The following is a 24,908-nucleotide window of genomic DNA, read 5'->3' as shown; positions in this document are numbered from 1 at the left end:
TTTTGTTCTTTCCTCCCGTCCTCCCCCCTTTCCCTGGCTCTGTACTTGCTTAAAAGCTGTTAAATCTTTAACTTCTTCCAGTTCTGACGAACGGTTAACTCTGTTCCTTTCTCCACAGATGCTGCCTGACTTGCTGAGTATTTCCAGCATTTTCTGTTTTTATTTCGGATTCCCAGCTTCTGCAATATTTTGCTTTTGATGAAGGATATTATACTACATTGTTTCAAAAGCCTAATTATTTTTAAGAGAAATACTTGCTCTTTTACTTACATCTCTCAATCACACTTACTAATCTAGTTTTAGGATTTAAACAATTAATTATCGATAAATATTGTACACAACTCATGAAGTTCCACTCCAGTGATTGAGTAGTGCTGTCCACAATGCACTGTCCTCAGTGCATTGACCACACAAGTTAACTACTTTCAGACTGCCTTCAACTAAAATGGAGTAGAAAAGGTGACTCAGAAACACCACCAAGTGTACAGGTATAACATTCTGAGTTATATAACAGTTCAGTTGAATACATTTTTCCTTAGTGTGCATTCACACTACAAGGTTAACATCGGTGTGAAGTGGTTTTAGCTTTGCATTAATGTTAACCTCGTGGAATCAGCAGTCAAAGTCTAAAGCAAGGTGAAGAGAGTCTACCTCCTCCAGGGAGTCGAACTCCTCCAGGGAGTCGAACTCCTCCAGGGAGTCGAACTCCTCCAGGGAGTCGAACTCCTCTCGGCTACGGTGTCAGGTCAAGTCCTGAGTCTGGATTCAGGTTGCATTTACAGTATGATTGCACCATCAATGCAAGGCTAAACCATGTCATACCAACACCACAGTTTTGATGTGAATGAAATCATCAAGATTCAGTGATCATCATTAATGATATTTTTGCTTTCAAAATTGTATTATCTGTGTTTCTGCCACTTATTCACCAGTTGCACAATTTTTGACCCTTAAAGTCAAAATTACTTTCTTCATTTTGTTATATCCCAAATATGGATATGGCAGGATATACAACTGGCAACATTTGCAGAGATACTTACCCTTTAAGAAATTTTTAGGCTGGAATTATTGAATCTCTCCTTGTTAAATATATGTAAAATGCCCCTTGATGCCTCATTTTAATCTTCTTTTGTCATTGGTCCCATCTTAGACCATAAGAGATAGGAGCAGGAGTAGGCTATTCGGCCCCTCGAGCCTGCTCCACCATTCAATGAGATCATGGCTGATCTGATTTTTACCTCAACTCCACATTCCCGTCTTTTCCCCATATCCTTTGACTCCCTTGCTGATCAAAAATTTGTCTAACTCAACCTTGAATGTATTCAATGACTCAGCCTCCACAGCTTTTTGGGGTAAAGAATTCCAAAGATTCACGGCTCTCTGGGAGAAGAAATTCCTCCTCATTTCCATCTTAAACGGGCGACCCATTATTCTGAGACTGCCCCCTAGTTTTAGATTCCCCCATGAGGGGTAACATCCTCTCAGCATCTACCCTATCGAGTCCCCTCAGAATCTTGTATGTTTCAATAAGATCTCCTCTCATTCTTCTAAACTCCAATGAGTATAGACCCAACCTGTCCAATCTTTCCTCACAAGACAACCCTTCCATACCCGGAATCTACCTAGTGAACCTTCTCTGAACTGCCTCCAATGCAAGTATGTCCTTCCTTAAATAAGGACACCAGAACTGTACGCAGTACTCCAGGTGTGGTCTCACCAGAACCCTTAAACTGGTCCATTTACAAATGAGAAATAAGAATTGTAAAAGTAAAACCTCAAAGCTGATTTCAGAGCTGCAGTTTCTCAATTTTTATGACTTCTCCTGCTTTCAAATTTTGCCCAGATTGTAGCAAGCCTTTTCCCTGCTCAAATATTCACATAGCATATCTGCAGTGCCTCGAGGGGGGTTTCCTTTTCTCCTGAGGGCTACTTATAGAGGCTTCCAGGGAGAAGAGGTAAGGTGGACGCTACGAGGACATTTGTCCTTTTTAAAATTTTGATGGAGATTACAGGACACTCCACTGCAACCTAAAATCAACTTAAAAAGTAGTACTATAGTGAGGATAACTACCTCATTGCCCTAACTAAATGACTTTGGGCAACCTGAACTGGGTCTTAGTGAGCATGGGCGCACAGCAAAGAACTTGGCACAAATTGACACTAAAATTTCAATCTGACTGAAGAAGGCCATTAAGATAACTGATGTGGGAAACTATTACATCCTACTTGAGTGGTAAGGCATAATCTGTTGACCTGGGCTAATGGTACACTGTTGGTGCAGAACACTTCTCTACATTTGGAACATAGGAATGGGAGAAGACCACTTTGCCCCTCAAGCCTATTCTGTCATTCAATTAGATCATGGGCTGATCTGTATCTTAACTCCATCTACCCACCTTAGTTCTGTAACCCTTAATACCCTTGCCTAACAAAAATCAATCAATCTCAGGTTTGAAATTTTCAATTGACCTAGCCTCAACAGTTTTTTTGGGGGAGAGAGTTCCAGATTTCCACTACCCTTTGTGTGAAGAAGTGCTTTCTGACATCACACCTGAACGGCCTAGCTCTAATTTTAAGATTATGCTCCCTTGTTCTTGACTCTCTCACCAGAGGAAACAGTTTCTCTCTATCTACCCTATCAATTCCTTTAATCATCTTAAACACCTCAAATAGATCACCCCTTAATCTTCAATATTCAAGGGAATACAAGCCTTGTCTATGCAACCTGTCCTCATAATTTAACCCTTTTAGCCCCAGTATCATTCTGGTGAATCTGAACTGCACCCCCTCCAAGGCCAATATACCCTTCCTGAGGTGCTGTGCCCAGAACTGAATGCAATACTCCAGATGGGGTCTAACCAGAGCTCTGTACAGCTGTAACATAACTTCCACCCCTTTGTATTCCAGCTGTCTTGAAATAAAGGCCAACATTCCGTTAGCCTTTTGAATTATTTTTTGTACCTGTACCTCTACCTTAATGCGTTCTGTACTTGGAGCCCTAAATCTCTCTGGTCATCCACAGTTCCTAGCTACTTTGCTATGCTCATGGAGTGCTCAGTGCTGATATTAAGTGCTATAATTCACCTGATTGAGAACAAAAATTCATTAAAATATAAATATAGATAATAGTAAGAGGAAAAATGGTAGTGAATTAAACTCAGTATAGGGGAGGAGTCCACATGATCATGGTGAAATGTCCTCCACTGAGTTTGAAAAAGTATTCAAAAATAATATTTGCATTTTGTATATTAATTTCTTACTAATTATATTCAGCAGTGCATTTGAAGGAAATGATGTCATTGTGTGAAAAAAAGTAATTGTTTTGTTTAATTATTATCTTAGCTTCAAGCAGTTCAAGAAGCTTTATAGAAGATGTTATTCCACATGTACAAGGGGGAGACCTTAAATCAAGTGCTGGAATGCTAGGTCGAGGAATACCAAATGTTAAAATGTATCGACACTGGGGTAAATCTTTGAAATACAACCCAGTTATCATTGATTTTGAGGTAAAAAGATGCAATCGCAGCAGTGTACTTACATTTTAGTTCTATTTTAGAACAATTAAATGGGTGTTTAAGTAAAATGAAAATCTCGTATCTTAATCTCATGCAATTAAAACACTGAATATTAAAATAGGCCATTGAGAAGTTTAATAACTCAAAAAGGACAATTAACTTAGTGTATTTTTAAACACTGAAGATTTGTGAACCAAAGGCACTTACTAAGGAATAATTTGTTCATGCAAGTGAAACAAAGCCATTGATAGTTAAATGGGAAAGAAAAAGTTGAATCAAAGATGTGAAAAGAAGAGAATTTTCCAAAGAGCCCTGAAGCATTAAAAGCAAATCAGAACGTGAACAGACATGAGTGAGAGTAGGCAGAACATGGGCAGGATACTTATTGTTACCCTTATACTTTTCCTTGGGGTTGTGTTTCTAGGGGTGCTTTTTTTTTGTTTTTATAAGAAAGTAGGTGGTTTTGCATGTCAAGCAGCAGCAAAGTCATGGATATAGCAAAGCCCAAACAATATCAATGAGACAAACAGCTGTCATAATAATCTTGAAACAAGTATTTAGAGAGGCACTAAGCACAAAGGAAACCCTTTAACCAAAACTCTTAGACAACACATGAACAAATGATCATGAGCAGTGGGAGTGAAAAGATTATTTGTCCAAGGTTTCTGAAAGAGATTGGTTTACTGATTTATGAATTGAAGATAAATCCTGTTTCTTAAATGAAGTGTTAGTGATTGGCATTTAAAGTTGGTCTATACCTTCTAACATACCTGGCAGTGGGCCATGGCCTCCTCAGAAGGTCTTCAAAAGAATTTAGGTAATGTTCAAATCATTTAGTAACTAAGAGAATGAAAAGTAGAATCTAATCTAGGTGGACAGGCTAAGTACAGAAATGTGCCTAACAAATAAACAAATTAACAGGAGATCCACTGAAATGTGAGTATTTTGCAAGTCCAGAGTAGAAATTGGCAACTATCAGTGTTCTGTAGAGCTTGGGATACAGAATTACATTGAGTTACATCGAAACTACAGCACAGAAACAGGCCATTCGGCCCACTGGTCTATGCCAGCGTTTATGCTCCACACAAGCCTTCTCCCACCCTTCTTCATCTAACCCTATCAGGATATCCTTCTATTCCTTTCTCCCTCATGTGCTTATTCAGCTTCCCCTTAAATGCATCTATACTATTTGCCTCAACTACTCCTTGTGGTAGTGCATTCCACATTCTTACCATTCTTTGGGTAAAGAAGTTTTTCCTGAATTCCCTATTAGATTTAATAGCAACTATTTTATATTTATGACCTCTAGTTTTGGACTCCCCCACAAGTGGAAACATTTCATCCACATTTACCCTATCATTATCTTAAAGACCTCTATCAGGTCACCCCTCAGCCTTCTCTTTTCTAGAGAAAAGAGCCCCAGCCTGTTCAAGCTTTCCTGATAAGGATATCCTCTCAGTTCTGGTTTCATCCTTGTGAATCTTTTTTGCACCCCCTCCAATGCCTCTATATCCTTTCTATAATATGGAGACCAGAACTGTGTACAATACGCCAAGTATGGTCTAACCAAGGTTCTATACAAGTTTAATATAACTTCTCAGCTTATCAATTCTATCCCTCTAGAAATGAACGCTAGTGCTTCATTTGCCTCAGTACTACACTGAAGTATCAGCCTAGATCTTATGCTCAAGTCCCTGGAGTTGAACTTGAACCCACAACCTTCTGACTCAGAAGCAAGAATGCTACCACTAAGCAATGGCTGATACCTTAGGGAGGAGAGGGGCCCAGGAGAATGGGACCCAAACTGCCATTGGCCCCTTTTGAACCATCAGACCCCATACCCCCATTGTGTTCTCGCCTGTCAAACTCCAGTCTCTTTTGCACCTTCAAGTAACTCCCACTTGCTTTCCCCACTATCTCCATTGTCAGCCAGTTCCTGCCTTTACATTCCTGCCTTAAGGCATTTAAGGATACATATTCTGCTTCTTGAAATGAATGGATGGAAAATCACAGGTTTCATAAATAGAGGCATAGAGTACAAAAGAAAGAAGTAACGATATATTGGTTGATATTTCAAGGCCATGACACACATGGTAAACATTTATCTTTTATAACATTCTAGGTCAATTCTAAACTCCAAATGTTTTTGTTGCATACTCCAGATTATGCCAATTTATGACCTGGTGTCCAGAAGTAACCTTCATTCTGTTGTAATCAAACAACAACATTTAAGAAGAGCAATGGAAGAGTACTTGACAGAGTTTCATCCCTGCAGGTGCCCTGCGTGCTATAATAATGGAAAAGCAGTTCTTTCTAACAATGTCTGTTACTGTGATTGTTTGCCTGGTTATGAAGGGAAAGCATGTCAGGAAACAAAACGAAAGGGTAAGAAATTGTGACGGGTATTCATATTATAGTGTCCATTTGATAGGTATCCATGTGATAGGGGTCCATGTTACTGTTTAAAACTTACTGTGGTGTATCTACCTTATAATTCATCCCATTGTTGCAAGTACATGAAGTTTAATCCCTTCAGATGTTTGCCTAGTGCTACTTATTTAATTTCTATTTTAAACACTTTTAATGTTATTATCTTCCAGAGAGACAATAACCTGAATTGGGCTGCTTCAAATTCAATTTGAAAAAATAACATTTCACCTAATTCTGACTCTCTGGATGCACTTATTACTTTGCCTTTGAATGTTTTTCATGGCTCTTATACTGGTGCTGGTAATGACGCAGCTTGATGCAAACGCAAAAAATGTGTTACCGGAAGACCAGTCTTGAGAATAAGCAGAAATGTAATAAACAGAATGATAGGTTGGGTTTCACCCTTCCAGTGTTGTGGCTGCGTTTATTTGTCCGACTGCTGTTGAGCTCTGAAGGTTGCCAACAATGTATGTACATTGTGACCAGTTATAAGGTCAGGCAATATTTATGATTCTGTCCAAAATGTTTTGTCAAATCTCAATTTCAATTTGAATGCCAAATAGTTGAAAACAGAGTGGATCTGGCTGTTATTTTGTTCTATGGTTAACCATAGATTATTTTGATGATATAATGCTTACTCTATTTTTAGTTATTTTAACCATTTCAAATAGTAATGGTTTAGATATAGTTAATGTATTCCAGGCATAAAACATCGTTCGTGTTTTGGGAGATATTGAACAAAGTTATTTCTTTATTAGGCAGTTCGAAAATGATCTTACAATCATTGCTCCTATGGTTATAGAAGTATATACCGTCAGTCTGGAATTTGCACTTAACCTGCGTGGTAGTATATTTCACAGTGATATCTTTCATTTCCTTAGGGCCCACTGACGGAAATTGGGACTGTTGGTCCGAATGGTCCCCATGCCAAAGCAATTCAAAACAGCGGACACGGAACTGTAACCATCCACCCCCTAAAGATGGTGGTGCCACATGTCTTGGAAAGAATACACAGACCCAATATTGTTAAAACAAAATGTTGCCCCCCCCCCCCCCAGCGCTTTGGCTATCTGCATTATTTGCTTTGAAACGGTGATTATCTTAATAGGGTATGAAAGGATATATAATGTAGGCATCACTTTAAAACTTTATCCTGCGTTCCTTGTTGGTATCTTAGATGCAATGAATGTTGAACTGTGTGCACTGATGTGAATCATTTAAACTGACAGTGCACCGCAGGGATCTTCATTTATTGAAAAAATACTCACAAAATTATTTGTGCAAATGATTGTTATTTCAGTAAGCTGGTCCATCACAGTGATGTCAGTCCTTTGGCTCACACCTCCGGGACCCTGTTTACCAGCGATTGGTCAACATGTTGCAATGCGCCATGGGTGTCAACAATGAGATTGACATTATTATGATTGACACACATTGGTCTTTCTGATGTCTGATCCTTTGTTTTTAGTAGCAATACAGCCAGAATGGAATGGATTCAAAAACAGATAATAAGGAAATATGAAACATCAAATGACTGTTTTTAGCAGTGTTAACTTCTCTACAGGATATTGAAACAGTTGTAATTATAATGAAAAATAAAGATGCAAAATATATCTAGTTTCAGATATTTTATAAAACTAATAAAAAAAAGTAAAAAACACCATGGCCTCAAAAATCACTGGGGCACAATCCCAGCAGCAAATCTGGGATCACACTTGCCAATGCCCTTCAACACCGACCTCATCAGAGTTTGAAGGGTCTGTGGAAGGGCACCACCTTTGCATGGGGCCAGAGGGGGCCTACACCATTCAGCCTGCCTGCCCCATTCTGCTGGAATCGCTGGTGTCTGGCCCCCATTGTGAGGAGGTGTCAGGGCCCACCATTCCTGGGTAACACATGCATTACTCCCCTTCGGCCTTGTGTATGGGGGGCTGATCCATCAAAATTTTAAAAACAAATCCCTACCTAATCTTTGGGCGTCCAGGCGGCTTTCCTGGTCTGGACACCTTCCTGGTGGGACCCACTTGCACCTTTCTGGAAGCCAGAACATCTCATCTCACTGGATGGTCCAGCATCCAGTGTTACACTGGGTTCTTTATTGGGCTGAGAAGTGGGAACTCCAGCATAGGGTCACCTTAGAAGACTGAGCAGAAATTTTGAACTAAGATCACAATGTGGCCTATCTGGATCCCAGCTTTTTTCGAAGCCGCTCTGCTGAACTCTTAGAGTTGACACAGTGAAGGTCACCTCGATTTTCTTGGTGGGTGTGGCCAGAGTATATTTAGTAAAGTGGTCTGTGAGGATCAAGATATATTTATGCCCACTGCTGGCCTTATCTAACATAAGGTGGGCTATTCCTAGCAGCCTGAGAGGGAAGATAGAGATATGGATCTTGTCAGCAAGTTCTAGAAAGATGCCCATTGGGTCTTTCTGATGCTGCATTGCTTACAGTTGAGACCCTAGGTTTGGATGTCCTCAGTCTGTTCCAGCAAATAGATCTGCTCCAAACCTGGCTGGCCCAGTGTACTCAGTATTCATGTGCAGCTGGTTCCAGGCCCCTCATTGCTTTCCCACAGCTTTTAACTGAGTCTTGGTTCTTTTAGGTCCTAGGTTCGACAATACAGGCCTTGATGCAATACCACTCTGTCCAACTCCAGTAGCACCAAGCTGAAGTGTTCTGATTTTATGATTTTATGCTCCATAACTGTTGGTTAGGTGCATGATTCCTTCCAGCACCAGTTCTTCCCAATGTTACTATGGCCACCCCTTGGGTAATGCAGAAGGGAAGGTGTCAATCCCCCAAGTTTTCCAGTTCTGGTTTTGTGATATCCATAGGCTCAGGGGTCCCTTAGAATATGGTGCAGAGATACGTAATGTGTCTGTCTCCATTATATGGTACAGACGTGCATTCAACTCTGCTAATTCAGGTCCGCTTGGCTCCCTTTCCATCGGCACTAGAGAAAGATTGTCTCAGGCAAACTGAAGAGGAATTGGCATTGTTGTTTCCTGGCTGACACTTAGTTTGTATCAGCAGCTAAATCAATGGAATGAAGATCGAACAGGTTCTATAAAGGGCGATCTGCTCTGCCAAATTACCACCCAGGTGGTGAAGACAAAGAGATACCTCATAGCTTTAATGGACTAATAGAAACTTGGCTGCAAACCGGGCAGGAATGGAAAATAAACATATCGGCTTATAATATTTTTAGGAGGGACAGAATAGATGAGGAAGGGTGGGAATATTGGTGAAGGAGGAACTACGTGCTATAGAAAGGACTGACATGTACAATTAAGAGGTTCGGACAGAGTCAAAGATTAAAAAGGGATTAATAGTGGACCCATACTACAGACCCCTAATTGGGGGAGGGAAATGGAACAGGAAATCTGTATATAGATCAGGGAGGTAAGTAGAAATAATAAAATTATTAATTTAGGAGATTTTAATTACCCACTTATTGATTAGGGCAGGAGGGAGTAAATGGAAAAAAAAGGAATGTAATTCTCTAAAATGTATGCAGGACTCCTTCCTCTAACAATATGTTTGTATATCTATAAGGGGTTAGGAATTATAGATCTAATTCTAAATAATAAAATAGATCAGGTGGATGAGTTAAATGTGAGTGAGCACCTTAGGAGTAATGACCATAACATAAGGTTCAAATAAGGTCTAAACAGAGCGGGTCAAAGTTAATACAAATGCAAGGGCACCAGATTGGAATAGGGCAGATTTTAGAAAGACAATTGAGCTAGCTGAGATGAGATGGAAAGATAAATTAGCACACAGGACTATAGATCAACAATGGGAGTTTTTTTTAAAAAAGGAGATTGAAACGTTGCAGAATAAATATACACCAATAAAAAAAGGGAGACAACGTCAAGTTTCAGAATGCTGTGGATAAATAAGGAGGTTAAAAACAAACTAAAATTGAGTAAGAGGACACAAGTATGATAACAAAATAAGGGAGAATGAGAAAGTAACGAGGTTAAGGAAATAGTAAGGAAAGCAAGGAGAAAATCTCAAAAAATACTAAAAGAAACAATCCTACAAATATATCATTTAAAATAGAATTGTTAAATGTGAGGTGGGACCCCTGAGAGGAGAGTACAGTGGGTTAGTAGATGATAAATATAAATTGTCAGGGATACTTACCAAGTACTTGGCATTGGTATCTACAAAAGAGAAAGATATTGGGGAGGATGGCAATCCTGAATTCATTAAAGTGAGATGAGAGATATTGGGCCAGAAATTGCTCCAAGCAGCGAGGCAACGTTCACCGCCGCTCCTGCGAATTAAATTAACTAAATTACATACTGCGTGCTCTGCAGCTTAGAATTGTTTGAATTTGAACTTTTAAAAAATTATGCGCCATCAACCCAGCCTCTGAGCAGCGTGAGTTGACGCAGCTGGAAAAGTCTGTGAGAGGAGAAGACACGCCCACAAAGTCTGTCAGGAAGAGAAGTCAGACCCCCAGATTCAGCCTGCAGGCAAGCAGACTTCATTCATTGAAAATTAGTATTCTGTAGGTAATTGTAAAGAAAAAAATTGTATTTTGTTATTATAAAAAGCCAAAGAAATAATTGAATTAAATAAAAGAGACAGAAGTGAAAAGTAAAAAAAAAATGTTTAATTTACATTTTTTTTAAATGACCTAAAACTATCAAAATAAGAAGTAATATGAGACTCCACATTTTTCAAAGTTAATTTTTAGTTGTTTGGCAGTCATTAAGACTTATCATGCTATTAAAACTTAGTTTAGACTTGTATTTTTAAGCATACCTGTTTTGTGGCATAATTAGTTACTTTCCAGCTGGGCAGATAAGCAAGTTGGTGCATTTTCAATTATTTCCCTGATTGTAGTGTGTGATGTCCCTTTAATTCGAAGCTGTCATATTGCCTGCGAACCACTAGGAGCAAGTTCTGGATTTCCGTGTTTCACTGCGCATATGCAAACACCGGAACTTGCTCCTCCAATTCGTCACCAGCAATAGAGAGCGCTGTTGAGCTCCTCTGTTATTTCGGGAATGATTTCTGCCCCAATATATAATAATACTTCCAAGGATTCTGAGGGAAATGGGGGAAGAAACAGCAGAGACCCTAGATATTATAATTTAGGATTGTATTGAGTGTAGGTGTGTGCCAGAAGACTGGAGAGTGGCCAAGGTAATATCCATTTTCAAAAAGGTAGAACTAATCTTGGTAATTGTAGACCAGTCAATTTAACATCTGTGGTAGGGAAAATTTTAGAATCTTTAAGTAAAGATAAAATTGTTAAATATCTAGAAAGAACTTGCATTTATTTTTAGATGAAGAGAAAATAATTAGACGAAGCCAACTCTCAGAGAAAGGAAGATCGTGTTTGACAAACCTGATAAGAGTTCTTTGAGGAGGCGACAGCTCGGGTAGAGGAGGGAATTACAATGAATGTGATGTACCTGGACTTTCAGAAAGCCTATGACAAGGTACCATTCAGGAGACTATTGGAGATCATTAAGGGAATTAAATTAGAGGAAGGGTATCAAATTGGATTTAAAACTGGTTAGAAAACAGGATTTAGAGAGGCGAGCACTGATTTTAACCCCTCCATGCCCGACGAAAATGGGGCATTAAAATTCTTGCAGCGGCATCCATTCTTGCTGGTCTGGCGCCATGCGCTATTTACCAGGCAGGTGGAGCCCTCAGTGAAATTCAAAAGTCAGGGTCTGATGATGTCATTCAGACCACAACTATATTTTAATGCAGGACAACCACGTTCAGCACCTTGTGCAGGCCCCACTGGGTGCAGAGTAGCAACAGGCCCAGAAGAGGGCCAAAACAGTAAGTAATTTTTTTTAAAAAAAGGTTTCCTTGACTCAAAGCAGAAGTCAATGAGAAGAAAAATCAGATGGGCTGTATAACGAGTGCCCGATCGTTATTCAGCAAGCAGGGGATGATGGATGCAAACCTACCCCTCCATTGTGCTACAGGTTAGTACTACAATAACGTGCTATGTCACTAAGACTGACTATTGGTCTAGTTTTGCAAGAAATTATCTTCTAGTGCTAAAAAAATTATCTGCTACCACCAGTTAAAATCTAGCCCACTAGAATGCACTACTGGAGTTAGTGATTGAAGCAGTTGTAATCGTTTAAAATGTTAGATAGGTGGTTGAAGAAAAAGGGTATAATGGGATATAGAAACAGGGTGGGTACATAGGATTAGGATGAGGACGACCTGTGAGAATGTTTTTAGATAGCATTTTCTTAGACTTGTTTTCAGGCTGTGTTGCCTTCATGATATCATTAACTGCCAAATCATCTTCACCCATCGAAAGTTTATCAGCGTTCATTACTTTATATCATTTTCTCCCAACTCATGCTGGGCATAGTTCCACAGGCACAGTCTTCTGTTACCTTGACCAAGTGTTCATTCTTCATGGGTGAGGCTAGAAAGTGAGTGATGGCATGTAACCAAACTTGATCCTCTCCTCACTCAAAGCCTATGCACTCTCCAGCAGGTATCACTGGATAGCAACCAGGATTTGCAAGGCCTTGCTGAGTTTTCCCCTCCTAACCCTAGTTGTAGAACCCTAATTGTCACCTTAACTGAGATCGGTTAACTCACCATAGATGTGAAAATTAGCCTGGGACATTCTCACTTAGCAACTGAGCAGTTGGGGAAGCCATGACATTTATTTTACACTGCACTGCATTCTTCAGTCCATAAAAACTAGTTAGATATTATTTTCATACATTTGTTTTTGGACGTGTGGCCTTCTTTAACATCATCACACTATTAACTGGCACAGCATCTTCACCCATAAAGTATACATCAGAGTTTAATTATCTTTTTATTATTTTCTGCTAACACTATTAGTTATTGTGCTTGTGTATACCTGTGAAATAGTTGTTGGTTATTCAGCTGAATCTGCCTATTGGACAAAGAATCCCTGATGTGGGTCCTCTGTTTTAAACTCATATGTGTATAAATATATTCATCCATAAAATAGCAGGAAAAAGACCACTTATTTTTAAAGATTAATTAACTTTTATTTAACTTTCCTATATAAGCCACCACCATTTACTTTTATTAACCATTTTTTTAACTTTGTAATTTAACTAAATGTTGCTTGTGCTGCAATAAGATGATCTCTTCCACTGAAACAAAGTTTTAAATCTGGTGAAAATAATTTTGGAACAAAGATCTGAAGTTGTGAACAAGACCATAGAAGAGTGTTGTTTCTTGATTAGCATGACAGTTTCTGCTGATTATTGCCTGTGCATGTTTGGCCACCATTTCCTGGTGGGGGATTATTGCACTGTCGTGTCCTTGTCCTTTGTCTGTTTGTACATTCAGACCAAGATGACCAGCAATTCCATTTCCCATTAACAGCAATATCTAAAACATGAAGAAACAGGCTATGGCATTAGTTTTAATACTTTTCTTAATTCATTCTTTTGATACCAGAAATAGGTAGAAATTCATAAAATGGAGAGGACAATTCTAGACCAAAAACGAACAGGCTATTTTTACAAATTCCTGATTTTAATTTTTTTTAAGTTATTTTTTTCTCTCTTTCCCAATTGGCTCTCTCAGTACCATAATCCATCCCTGGTGAAGAAAAAGGGCAATCTGCTCATAGCCTCTAGCAAGTTGCTGTACAGGTGGGTGTTAGGGGGTACATAATAGCAATACAGGGTGATCCCCCATCCTATTACCCCTACTTTTGGGGAAGTGGCTGGTTTCCACTTTTCCTATCGTAATGTGACTGAAACAGTGGGTGATGGAAACAAACCTACCTCTCCATTGTGCAAATGCTATACAACATGCTACATCTCTTAAGACTGGATATTGCTCTAGTTTTGCAAGAAATTATCTTCTGGTATTAAAAATAGCATTATCATTTCTCTCCTTAATGCAACTAGTAATGCTTACTCTCTCTGGCTGTAATTTCACAGGCAGCCCCACGAAAACCAGCAGGACATATACATACACACCGGGTTCCTGCAAAGATGAAATAATTTCATTATTGATATTTGACAGCAAATTTATGGTGAAACAATTTTCATTCTGTAGTTTTTAATTGCAATTAACTGGTATTAACCAGATGACTGCAAGGAGGGGGTTAGTAAGATGGGGATCCTATTGTCTCTATTATAGCAAGGCTGCTAATTTGTCATTCTGTTGGAAAAATGGAAGGAATTGTTGAATATAATCCTCAAAACACCAGTAGAAATCCAGGAAAATTCTGTTATCCCATATAAAAAACAACAACATTTGACTTATTCAGTCACCGTAAACCACTGGCTCTTGTTATAATTTCTAGTTTTAAGGAATGAGGGTGACATTCTTTTTTTAATAAAAGAATGTGAATTTTCTTCATGACTAATGATCCACTAACAATCAATATCTGAGAGTATGGGCTCGAATTTAGCAGGCCTGCGGGTTCCCAGCGGGTGGTCCTCCGGGAGCGTCGAAAACGCGAACGGCGAAATTAGTGGGTTGCCCACGCGATCGTAGCAGGCAACAAACTAATAGGAATCAATTACCTGCTCCTCCGGGGTCCACGGCGCTGGCCTGCGCGTCGGTCGGGCTGCGCATGCGCAGTACGATCTGTCAGCTGGAGGCTCTCTAGTTAAAGGGGCAGTCCTCCACTGACAGATGCTGCAACCAATAGAACAAATTGCAGCATGGAGCAGCCCAGGGGGAAGGCTGCTCCCAGTTTAATGATGCCTCACCCCAGGTATCATCAGATGGGGTGAGGAGGAGGGGGAGGACACAGATCTTCCCCCCGGCGGGCGGGAGGAAGCGGCCTGCCTCTGCCACCAAGAAGGCCTGGCTCGAGGTGGCAGAGGGGGTCACCTGCGCCACCAACATATGGCCCACCTGCATACAGTGCAGGAGGCGCTGCAATGACCGCAGTAGGTCCGCCACAGTGAGAACACAAAGTCTTTCCCCTACACTCCGTCTGCCACAACACTGCCCCCACCCCAAATCTCCTTCGGCACCACCCACACTATTCTATCACATCACCCTTCATACCCACTTACACCCCGTCCTCATCTTACCTCCACCTACTCACTTCGCCAGTACTCATCCTGCCACTAACACGCAACCCAATCCTCATACAATCTCATGGCTCCATCCCATACTCACCCTCTCGTGCATCTCCCTCACGGCCAGCCTCACTCAACCTGCCACCACCTGTGCTGCAGCCACAGGGCATGCATCACATATGTGCAGTAGGCAGCGTAAGGCAAACGTCTCATCAGCATGAAGGGGGTGCACAAGGGTGTCTGAGGGTTTGTCATGGGTGTTACCCATATTGAATTTCAGAGCAACAAACAGCACACATTATATTGACACCACCACTGCCATGTCTCCGCGAATCCTATCCGTTGTGTCCAATAATGCCCGCTCCTGGTATCACTATGAGGACCCACCACTGATGCCACCCATCGTGTTACTGCAGAGTAGGTGCAGGTGTATTTGCAGGGCTCGTCCGCGCAGACGACTGAGAGACATCGGCGGTGTAGCCGGCTGCACCCTGGAAGGATGCGGAGGAGAAGGTGTGGAGGGCAGTGGTGACTTTGCCAGCGACAGGTAAGCAGTTGGTGCTGGGGCCAGCCAGGAGCAGCTCGGCATGAAAGAGGCTGCAGATCTCCACGACTACATGTCGAGCGAATCTGCGCCTCCCTGTGCACTGCTGCTCGGAGAGGTCCGGGGAGCTGCGCCTCGGTCTGTGGTCCCTGTGGCGAGGGTAGTGCCCTCTGCGACGCATCTCTCTCTGCGGTAGCCCTCCCTCCTGCTGTGCAGGTGGGCGTGCAACCACACCGTGTTGGGGGGATCCACGTCTCTGAGGCGGACGGCGTGGACTGCGAGGCTGCTGGTGCTGGTCATGCTCTTCGTCCTCCGAGGGTCTCCACACACCACCCAACTGGCAGGTGTTGGTCTGAGGGGTTGTGCAGGGTAGGTGTGTGGTTCCTCGGACTGGGGCTGCGGTTTCGTGTCGGTCTGTCCTCTGGCTTGGCGGGGGGTGGTGGAGGGCAGGGGTTGCCCTATGTGACGCGGTGGCCTCCTGCGTGGGTGAGGGCTCTCCCCCGTGGAGCGCACCTTGGCACCTGCCACAGGCTGCTGGCTGCAACACGCCTGGTTGGAGGGTGTCTGTTTCCCCCAGTGTGGGAAACTCACTGCCTTGAACCTAAAATCCCACACTTCCTCTTTTGACAGCTGCTTCAGCTCATTAACTGACCACAACGAGCAAGTTAAGTACTCTCAAGTGGAACCCCGCTGGCTTTAATTGCCTGCGGGATTCCCACCAGCGGGGCTTGCGCGCGCAGCCCCGCACGTCAGCGCGGTACCCGGATGTGGCCGGGATTTCGTCGCGATCCGGTCACGTGACCGGAGATCGGGATTTTCGGGGCCACCCCGCTGGTAACCCGCCGGAAACCCGACCCTAAAATCGAGCCCTATGATTTTGTTATTTTATTATGGAATAAAAAGGCATTATTTTGTTTTTCATCAAAGGAGGCGTTTCACCCTCCCAGTGACTTAATCTGAAAATATGCACTACATATTACTGTGGTTGCAAGCAAGAATTTTGCTATTATGTTAATATGTTGATTGTTAGAAAGGAAAGAACATAAATTGTTAATGTATAAGAATCATATCCTTCATTATCAACCAGTCACTGATTGCATTGTACCTTTAAGAACAACAGCCCCATTGTTATGACATGGAGCACATCGACAGGAACTGGATTCAATCAGGTATTCCTCTAGGGCTCGCCTCATATTGGCTTTGATCCTATTGGCATTCTGAAATGTATTTGTAGTGACTAGTTCAGAAAGAGGTGCTGGCTGCAAAGAAAAAGAAAAACATGTGTAGCATTAGTAAAATCACATTACCTACATTATATAAAAAAAACATATTCTCCATATACTAAGGTTCTGATTTCAGTGTGTGGGATGTGCCTCACCAATGGGAGTGAGAGACGATTGAAGGGGGAATACACTCACATGGATTCAACCACTGCATAGTGGCTAATGTGAGTGGCAGAGGCAGGGATATACAAACAGGTTTGGGCAGTGCCTGGTGTGGGGCAGTCGAAACTTCAAATGGGCTTGTAAACCATGAACAGATTAAAAAATGTTGCATAGTAAATGGGAATATATTAATGTTGATATTATTGACCTGATTGTTCATTTGACCCATGCAAAAGTCTACTATATCGGGAAGCATGTTACAAAGAAGTTCCTTCATCTGATTTGTGTTACAAAAGGACATGTCGGTTTTGTACTGAGGTTATTGTGCCAATAGTTGACGGGCCGTGGGGAAAGAGCAGGGGAGTGGGACTAATTGGATAGCTCTTTCAAAGAACTGGCATGGGCACGAAGGGCCAAATGGCCTCCTTCTGTGCGGTAAGATTCTATGATTCAAGTACCAGTAATAACATATATTACCTAATTTCAAGTTATTGAATTCTCCACAGTTAAGATGTCCAGCACCAGGACCATGCACCCACCAGATAGCTAGGTGACTTGATCCTAGGCTTCAGTCAATGCTGCTCTGAAACTAGAATCATAGAATCATAGAAGTTTGCAACATGGAAACAGGCCCTTCGGCCCAACATGTCCATGTTGCCCAGTTTATACCACTAAGCTAGTCCCAATTGCCTGCACTTGGCCCATATCCCTCTATACCCATCTTACCCATGTAACTGTCCAAATGCTTTTTAAAAGACAAAATTGTACCTGCCTCTACTACTGCCTCTGGCAGCTCGTTCCAGACACTCACCACCCTTTGAGTGAAAAAATTGCCCCTCTGGACCCTTTTGTATCTCTCCCCTCTCACCTTAAATCTATGTCCCCTCGTTATAGACTCCCCCACCTTTGGGAAAAGATTTTGACTTTCTACCTTATCTATGCCCCTCATTATTTTATAGACTTCTATAAGATCACCCCTAAACCTCCTACTCTCCAGGGAAAAAAGTCCCAGTCTATCCAACCTGTCCCTGTAAGTCAAACCATCAAGTCCTGGTAGCATCCTAGTAAATCTCCGGAAACTGCACGAAACTGGCCCGAGAGGTCCTCCCTCTGATGCTTTTACCTTGATCACAAGACGTAAATACTGTCTTCACTTAAGTTTCTCCATAATATGACTGAGATAGCTAACTCACAGGGGATGGGGCAAGTCCGTGTCCTGCCCTTCAATAGCACCATCCACTACAATACACTTCAACACAGTATTCAGCTCTCACCATACTAATGGAAAAATATCACAAAGGTCGAGTTGAGGTATGTGATTTAAGTGGTCACACTTTTAAAACAATTGCAACTCTTCATCTAAAATGAAAATATATTTCAAATGCTCTTAGATCTTCTATGTAATTTCTTTAGAAGATCAGTTTAGGCAGGGGCGTGGGAATTCCAACACTCAGAGGCTTAAGGGTGAATTTCCCAATCCCAGGGCTTAGGCTGTGGGGCCAGTGAGCAGTGAGCTTTGCACCTGCACAACTTAAAAACAGACAACCATGCTGTGCTGTATTTAGTTTCAGTTACCAAGATACAAGGCAAACCTTCAAGCCAGTGGAGGTAGTACAGAGAACCATGAGGCCAATCGATACTGTCAGAGGATTGAGTTACAAGGAGAGGCCAGAGTTCCTTAGCTTTCAAATGATACAACGGAGGGAGCACCTTAGAGAGATATTCAAGATATTAAATGGCATAGATAAGGCTAATCCAGAGCAATGCTTCAAGGTATGCTAAGATTGTAGAACAAGCAGGCGTACGTTAAAATTGGTGAAAGAAATGTTTAGGACTGATGTAAAGAATCAAACTTGGAATGGCCTTCTGGTTGTAGTCGTCAAGGCAAAAACTTTAGACTTATTCTGCCCTCTCAGGTGGATGTAAATTATCCCATGGCATTATTCGAAGATGACCAGGGGAGTTCTCCCAGTGTCCTGACCAACATTTATCCCTCAACCAACATCACTAATTTAGTTTGTTTAGTTGGTCATTTATCTCATTGCTTTTTATGGAATCTTGCTGTGCACAAATTAGCTGCCATGCTTCCCTGCATTACAACAGTGACTGCACTTCAAAAAGTACTTCGTTGGCTGCAAAGCACTTTGGGACAGCCTGAGGTTGTGAGAGATGCTATATTCTTTCTTTCATTTTCATTTCTTTCATTCTTTCCAGAGTCAGTTTAGTAACGTGATGGAAGGAATGCAGATTTTATTTACTGGTTGGATAAGTTAAAATGATCCTAAGGACCTCACTCATCTATATGTATTCTGTGACCTTGTTACCTTCCTGGATCGGCCCTCATTTCCTATGCATGATGAGCTCTTGCCCTGCATTGAGCGTCATGATGGGAGCTCACCAAAGTTAGCAATCGTTAAAGGGCTGCAGCTCGGATTTAAAGGGATGTGGCCACTTAACAGTAAAAGGGTACATGTGGGGACAAAGATTTTTGGCAGAATTTCCAAAAGCAATGTGAGCTTCAGAATTTATGGCATCTTTCCAAAGGCCATGTGGGGCAAAAGAAGTGGTTGATATAAAGCTAGTTGATGGCAAAATAAATGTCGAGACATGAAACAAAATCTGTGGGCAGGTGATGGAATGACTTTGCCCTCCAACCCCCCATTTCATGGGTGGAGAAGTGGAGGTACTGCTGCATGAGGAAGGTTGACCTTATGCCACTCTAGACACCCTTCCCATATGACAGCAGTGCAATATGCTCGGGAGGAGGTGTCAGCCAGGGTCAATGCACTATACCCACAGGATCTAGGACATGCGGCAAGATGGGAGAACCCAAGAAATCCACCAATGTACAGCTGCACAACTGGACTCAGTAGATGTCTCAAGTGTGTTGCCAGAAATTGTTGCCTGTCAATCTGCTGCACATATATTGCTGGTACATGTTAAGCCCTAAGACAAGCTTACAACCATTACTTACCATGCATACTCAAGCATACTCAGTCAAGATGCAACTTCCAACTGAAATTCTTGGTACAATGAGTGCTTAACAGTTCTCTACACAACAAATCATTTGAACACAGCCTAGCTGCCTGATGCTTGGTCAGTACCGAAAAACATGATTGGCTGCAGATTGGGCACTTGCTCCTTCAATTTACAACAAGTCAAAATTATTTTCCTGCTTGGATAACGAGAAATACAGAAGAGGCTGGAGGAGGGTCCAAAAATTATAAGCCCTTGACTCCCTTGGAGGTGATCATCATGGACATACTTGCCTATAAAAGCATCAAGGGAATGGGGGAGGTGAAGCGAGAGGCCTCCTGCAAACTCAGGACAACTATTATCTTGCTCTTATTATGTCTTATCCCCTTTCCTATTCATTGACACATAGGCGTACATATAGCCACAGCAACATCATACACAAGGTCTGTTTGAAGGTATGCCTTGGAGCTGGCATTCTAATATTTGTTCCTTTTCTGACATTGTGGGGTTGATACAACAGTCTGCCACAATTGTTAATGGCTCAGAAAAAGATCGCACTTCACAGAATCCTGTTATCCTCTCATCACAGATACACATTCCGTTGGTCGGCTCAAAAACAGCTTGGTAGTGAGTTACCTTCCTTCCTTCCCTCTAGTCTGCCTGGCTAGGTGAGGACCAGACAATGGAGATAAAGGGGCAATAATTGGAGAGTAATATACTCCACAAAGAATTCTGTTTGCATATGTGGACCTAGATATCAAGGGGTCAATTTTAGGATGGCCGAGCGGGTGAGTTGGGGGCAGGGGGGGCTCGTAAAATCGGGGAATCCCGGAGTGGGTCCGGAGCCCGGCTCCAACCCGCCCACTTCCGGGTTCCCCAGTGATGCGTTCGGGTGCGCGCGCAGCTCCCGCATGTGGGACTCCCACGGGCAATTAACGCTGGCGGGATGACAATTTAAATGCTTATTTAGATAGTTGAGGTCCTTGACAGACCTCATTGACAGGAGATTTTGGCAGGGGTGGAATTTTCAAGTATTCTCAGCATGTTTCCTGTGCTGTGGGAAATACTCCCTGTTGAAGCAGATGTGTTTCAGCCAGCAGCCAGTGGGAGATGCAAAGGATTATTTGACAGGTGGGCGGAATACCTCATTTATTGCAGCAGGGCACTCTGCCACTTCAGACAAAGTTTTGGCTGCAACACCTTTGTCCTTCCACTCAAAATTATTAATTGATACTCTAAACTCTGCTGTGGAAACACATTTACCTACTTTGCGGACCCCCTCAAACTCACACCATCAGGATGGGGGGGCGCCATAGCTGCATTCATCACTTCATCCGAGGACAAGTAACATCACCAGCCTCACCAGGCACGCAGTCCACCTCCACCACGTGGAGCTCCACAACACAGTGCTGCACCACAGGCACCTGCACAACAGCACGGAGGGCAACAACAGAGAGAACGGCGTTGCAGGAGGCACTACCCTTGCCACAGGGTCTACAGGCCGAGGCTCCTGGACCTCTCTGAGGAGCAGTGCATACGGAGGCTCAGACTCAGTCGCCAGGTAGTCACGGACATCTGCAGCCTCCTTTGTGCTGAGCTGCTCCCGGCTGGGTCGAGCAGCATCTTCTTACCTGTCGCTGTCAAAGTCACCACTGCCCTCAGCTTCTTCACCTCCAGATCCTTCCAGGGTGCTGGAGGAGGCCACATCCACATCTGCCACCCATATTGAGGAGGAGGTGGAGGACAAGGAGGACGAGGAGGACGAGGAGAAGGAGGACAAGGAGGAGGAGGACAAGGAGGAGGAGGAGGAGGAGGACAAGGAGGAGGAGGAGGAGGAGCAATCCATGGGCAGAACAGCGGCTCACCTGGCTGCTCATGAGGCCAGGGAGTCACTGATATGTGAACGGTTCTAACATCAGACAGTGTGAAGAGTCCAGTCCTCACCACCTGGACAGAGGAGCAGCCACACCAGCCCCCTCCCCCGCCCCCTGCACAAATTGGTTGTGCAACTCCACCTACCCCCACTGTAGATTGACCCAATGGGTGGCATCAAGTGTGGGTGTTCATGGTGAACCTCATGAAAGGGAGTTATTGCACAAGCCAGTCAAGAATGGGCAAGACGTGGCAGTAGTGGTGATAATAATAAGATTTATTGTGAGTGGAAAACAAAATAAATAGAAATAAAAAACATGACAAATCGTCAAACACCCTTGTGCATCCCCTTTGTGCTCACAAAACCTTTGCCTTATGCTTCCGGCTACTCCTACATGGTGCTTCCCCTGTGGCTGCAGCAGAGGTAGTGGCAGGTTGCTCTTGTTCATGCCCTGACCGATTAGATGCTTTGGGCCGATGCCCTCTGGGTTTCGGTGCCCGTGGGGGCCCCTCCAAAGACTGCTCCACCTGCATCTGTGCAGGGGCAGACTCGACCACCTGGAGAGGAGGCAGCATTGCGGGTACTGGTTGAGAGGGGGGCAACGGGTGAGTCGTGGAAGCGCTTTGAGTGGCGTCCCCACTTCCATGTCCCCTTTCACCATTATCCCTCTTCTGGGCCAGGCCCACATCACTCCTTCCACCCTACTGGACGACAGTTTGGAGGACATGCATGAAGCCTTGTTAGGTCAGTGCTAGTGTATCTGCCTGCCTGTTTAAGGCGGCAGAAAGTTGCTCACCCTGAGTCCAAACGGCCGTTGTCAGGGCCTCAATGGCCTCATTGTTTAGCCGTGCTTGAAGCTCGATGGAGGCTAGTCTTCCCTCCATCGCAGACATTCCTGCACTTACCCGTGACACTATCTCAGAGATGCCTTCACGTCCCTGTGACAGTATTCCACTCATGCAGGAGTTGGACTCTTCCATCCTCTGCGTGATTGTGGAAAGTGCGTGTGGCATCTGTTCCATGTGCTGCTGCCCCTCGATCATTCTCCTTTTCACGGATGGCCCCCAGGGTTCGGCATCTGTGTCCAGCTGAGCAGAGCCTGGAGAGGAGTGCTCCCACTGACGTGGACTCTCCACAGCTGTCCCTGCCACCAGTGTCTGCTCGTGCTCACATGTGTGTGGTGACTCACCATGTGCAACCCCAACTAAGTGAGGACGGGGACCCACCGAGGTGCGTGTATCTGCGCTGGTGGATGGCTCGCTCAGATGTTACAGTGCCCCCACAGAGGCCGGCAGGTCCTCCGCCGTCACGGCAGTCGCTGAAGGCCTTGTAAGAGAACAGAAGGCAATATTAAGCATGATGGCCTCTATCCGTGCTGTATAACTCTATGACTCTCTATGACTCTATGTTGAGGTGCTGAAGATGGCAAGGCATATTAACATTATTTGCTATTGTGAATGCTGAATGTTAAAGTTCTGTCACCAGCCGTTTGTCGGGTGGCAGTCTCGGTGTCCCCTATGGACAGGCACTCAAGGGTGCAGCTCAATTCGAGAGCCTCTTGCTCCGCATCTGTGAGGACCACCAGATGTTGCGGCCCCTCTCTGGTCTTTGCCCTCTCCTGTGCATTCTGGGCTCTCTTCTTCTATAAGGGGAGAAAGTAGAGAGGCATGAGTGAGTGATGGTGACGTGGTCAACCGCTGAATGCATTGGTTTGGGTGAGGGTGACCGTGAAAGAGATGCATCAGAGGGTGAGTATGAGACAGAGCCATGAGATTGTATGAGGATTGGGTTGAGTGGTAGTGGTGGGATGAGTACTGGGGAGGTGTCTAAGTGCAGGTAAGTTGAGGATGAGGTTGAGTGGGTGTGAGGAGTGATGTGATAGAGTCGTATTGGCAGTGCCGAAGGAGTTGTGGGGTGGGGGCGATGATATAGAAGACGGAGTGTAGGAGAATGAGTAAGTGTACTCACTTTGGCTGACCTAGTTGGGTCATTGAAGCACTTCTTGCACTGGATACAGGTGCGGGATATGTCGCTGCTGCTGCTGACCTCCTCTGCCACCTCGAGCCACGCCTTCTTGGTTGCAGAGTGAGGCCACTTTCTCCCATCGGCCAGGTAGAATATGTCCCTCCTCCTCCTCACCCCATCCAGTAACACCTGGAGTGAGGCATCACGAAACCTGGGAGCAGCCTTTCCCCTGGGTTGCTCCATGCTGCTTTTTTGGTTGTTTACTGCAGGAGCAGCATTGGAGGACTGCCCCTTTAAATAGTGCTCCTCCAGCTGACAGCCTGTGATGCGGGTGCGCAGTCCGCCCACTGCGCAGGTTTCCAACGGGAAACCCGGAAGCCAAGGTAAGTGGCTTCAATTTACTTGCGATCGCATGGGGAACCCACCGATTTTACTGGGCGTGTTACCCACGCGCCCAGTCGACCCCCCGCTGCCAACCCGCCTCCCTGGTAATATCAGGGCCCAACTGACAGATCAGCTGACTTCAAAACAAACAATGACGTCTTTAGCTCACAGAATTGCAAATGACCTATTTGCAGAGAAATTAAAAGAAAGTATGTAAGAAAAGCATTATACAAGCTTTCAGTATAATATTGTAAACCTCGGTAGGGAAATGCATTATGTCAGTTTTCCCTGTGAACAAAGACTTTCTGTCTACCCAAAACAAGCTTTTATGACCTTGTGAAGAGAAGGCCTCTTTTAGTAATGAGTATCTGGCGTCAGCCTCATCTCCTGTTCATAACATGGATAAAGGGAGTTAGCCAAACTTTGCTAGTAGTATGAGATGCTTTAGACAGAGATAAAAGTTATTGACGTCTCGTAGGCAACTAATCATGAGGGAGGTAGTAAAGCCAAATGCTGTGTGTATAAGGGAGTAGGACTGATAACAGCCTCATGAGACAGTGAGGATGATTGATGGGAGGCTCATACAGAGCTAATTGTTTCTAAAACATATAAAGATCGGAGTGAGGCTGGACCACTCAACTAATCAAGACCTTCGAAAGTGCACTTCGAATTCTTGGACAGTGATCAACTTTGTGCCAGGTTTTATTCATCTTTATAGCATGTTTAATTGTACTCTTCTATTTTAACATCTTTGTTACTTATTATAACTTCTTAATAAAGCCACTACACTTTGGAACAAACCA

General features: G+C 43.5%; 2 protein-coding genes across 2 annotated transcripts in view; one reads left to right on the top strand and one right to left on the bottom strand.

The window, feature by feature from the left end:
* Positions 1 to 7,545, top strand: part of c8a (complement component 8, alpha polypeptide) — a 42,133-nt gene extending 34,588 nt beyond the window's left edge. Inside the window, exons 9-11 of the mRNA XM_067989704.1 lie at positions 3,343 to 3,506; positions 5,678 to 5,900; positions 6,827 to 7,545. Of these exons, the coding sequence (XP_067845805.1) occupies positions 3,343 to 3,506; positions 5,678 to 5,900; positions 6,827 to 6,975 (536 nt within the window). The 3' untranslated portion in view covers positions 6,976 to 7,545. The remainder of the gene's footprint in view (positions 1 to 3,342; positions 3,507 to 5,677; positions 5,901 to 6,826) is intronic.
* Positions 7,546 to 12,963: 5,418 nt separating this feature from the next.
* Positions 12,964 to 24,908, bottom strand: part of c8b (complement component 8, beta polypeptide) — a 37,864-nt gene continuing 25,919 nt past the window's right edge. Inside the window, exons 9-11 of the mRNA XM_067990306.1 lie at positions 16,628 to 16,781; positions 13,858 to 13,926; positions 12,964 to 13,320 (exon numbers count right to left, since the gene is read on the bottom strand). Of these exons, the coding sequence (XP_067846407.1) occupies positions 13,169 to 13,320; positions 13,858 to 13,926; positions 16,628 to 16,781 (375 nt within the window). The 3' untranslated portion in view covers positions 12,964 to 13,168. The remainder of the gene's footprint in view (positions 13,321 to 13,857; positions 13,927 to 16,627; positions 16,782 to 24,908) is intronic.

Source organism: Heptranchias perlo, chromosome 9 (assembly GCF_035084215.1).
Source record: "Heptranchias perlo isolate sHepPer1 chromosome 9, sHepPer1.hap1, whole genome shotgun sequence".
NCBI lineage: Eukaryota > Metazoa > Chordata > Chondrichthyes > Hexanchiformes > Hexanchidae > Heptranchias > Heptranchias perlo.
Note: the sequence above shows the minus strand (reverse complement) of the source record. Positions and strands in the feature narration are given on the sequence as shown.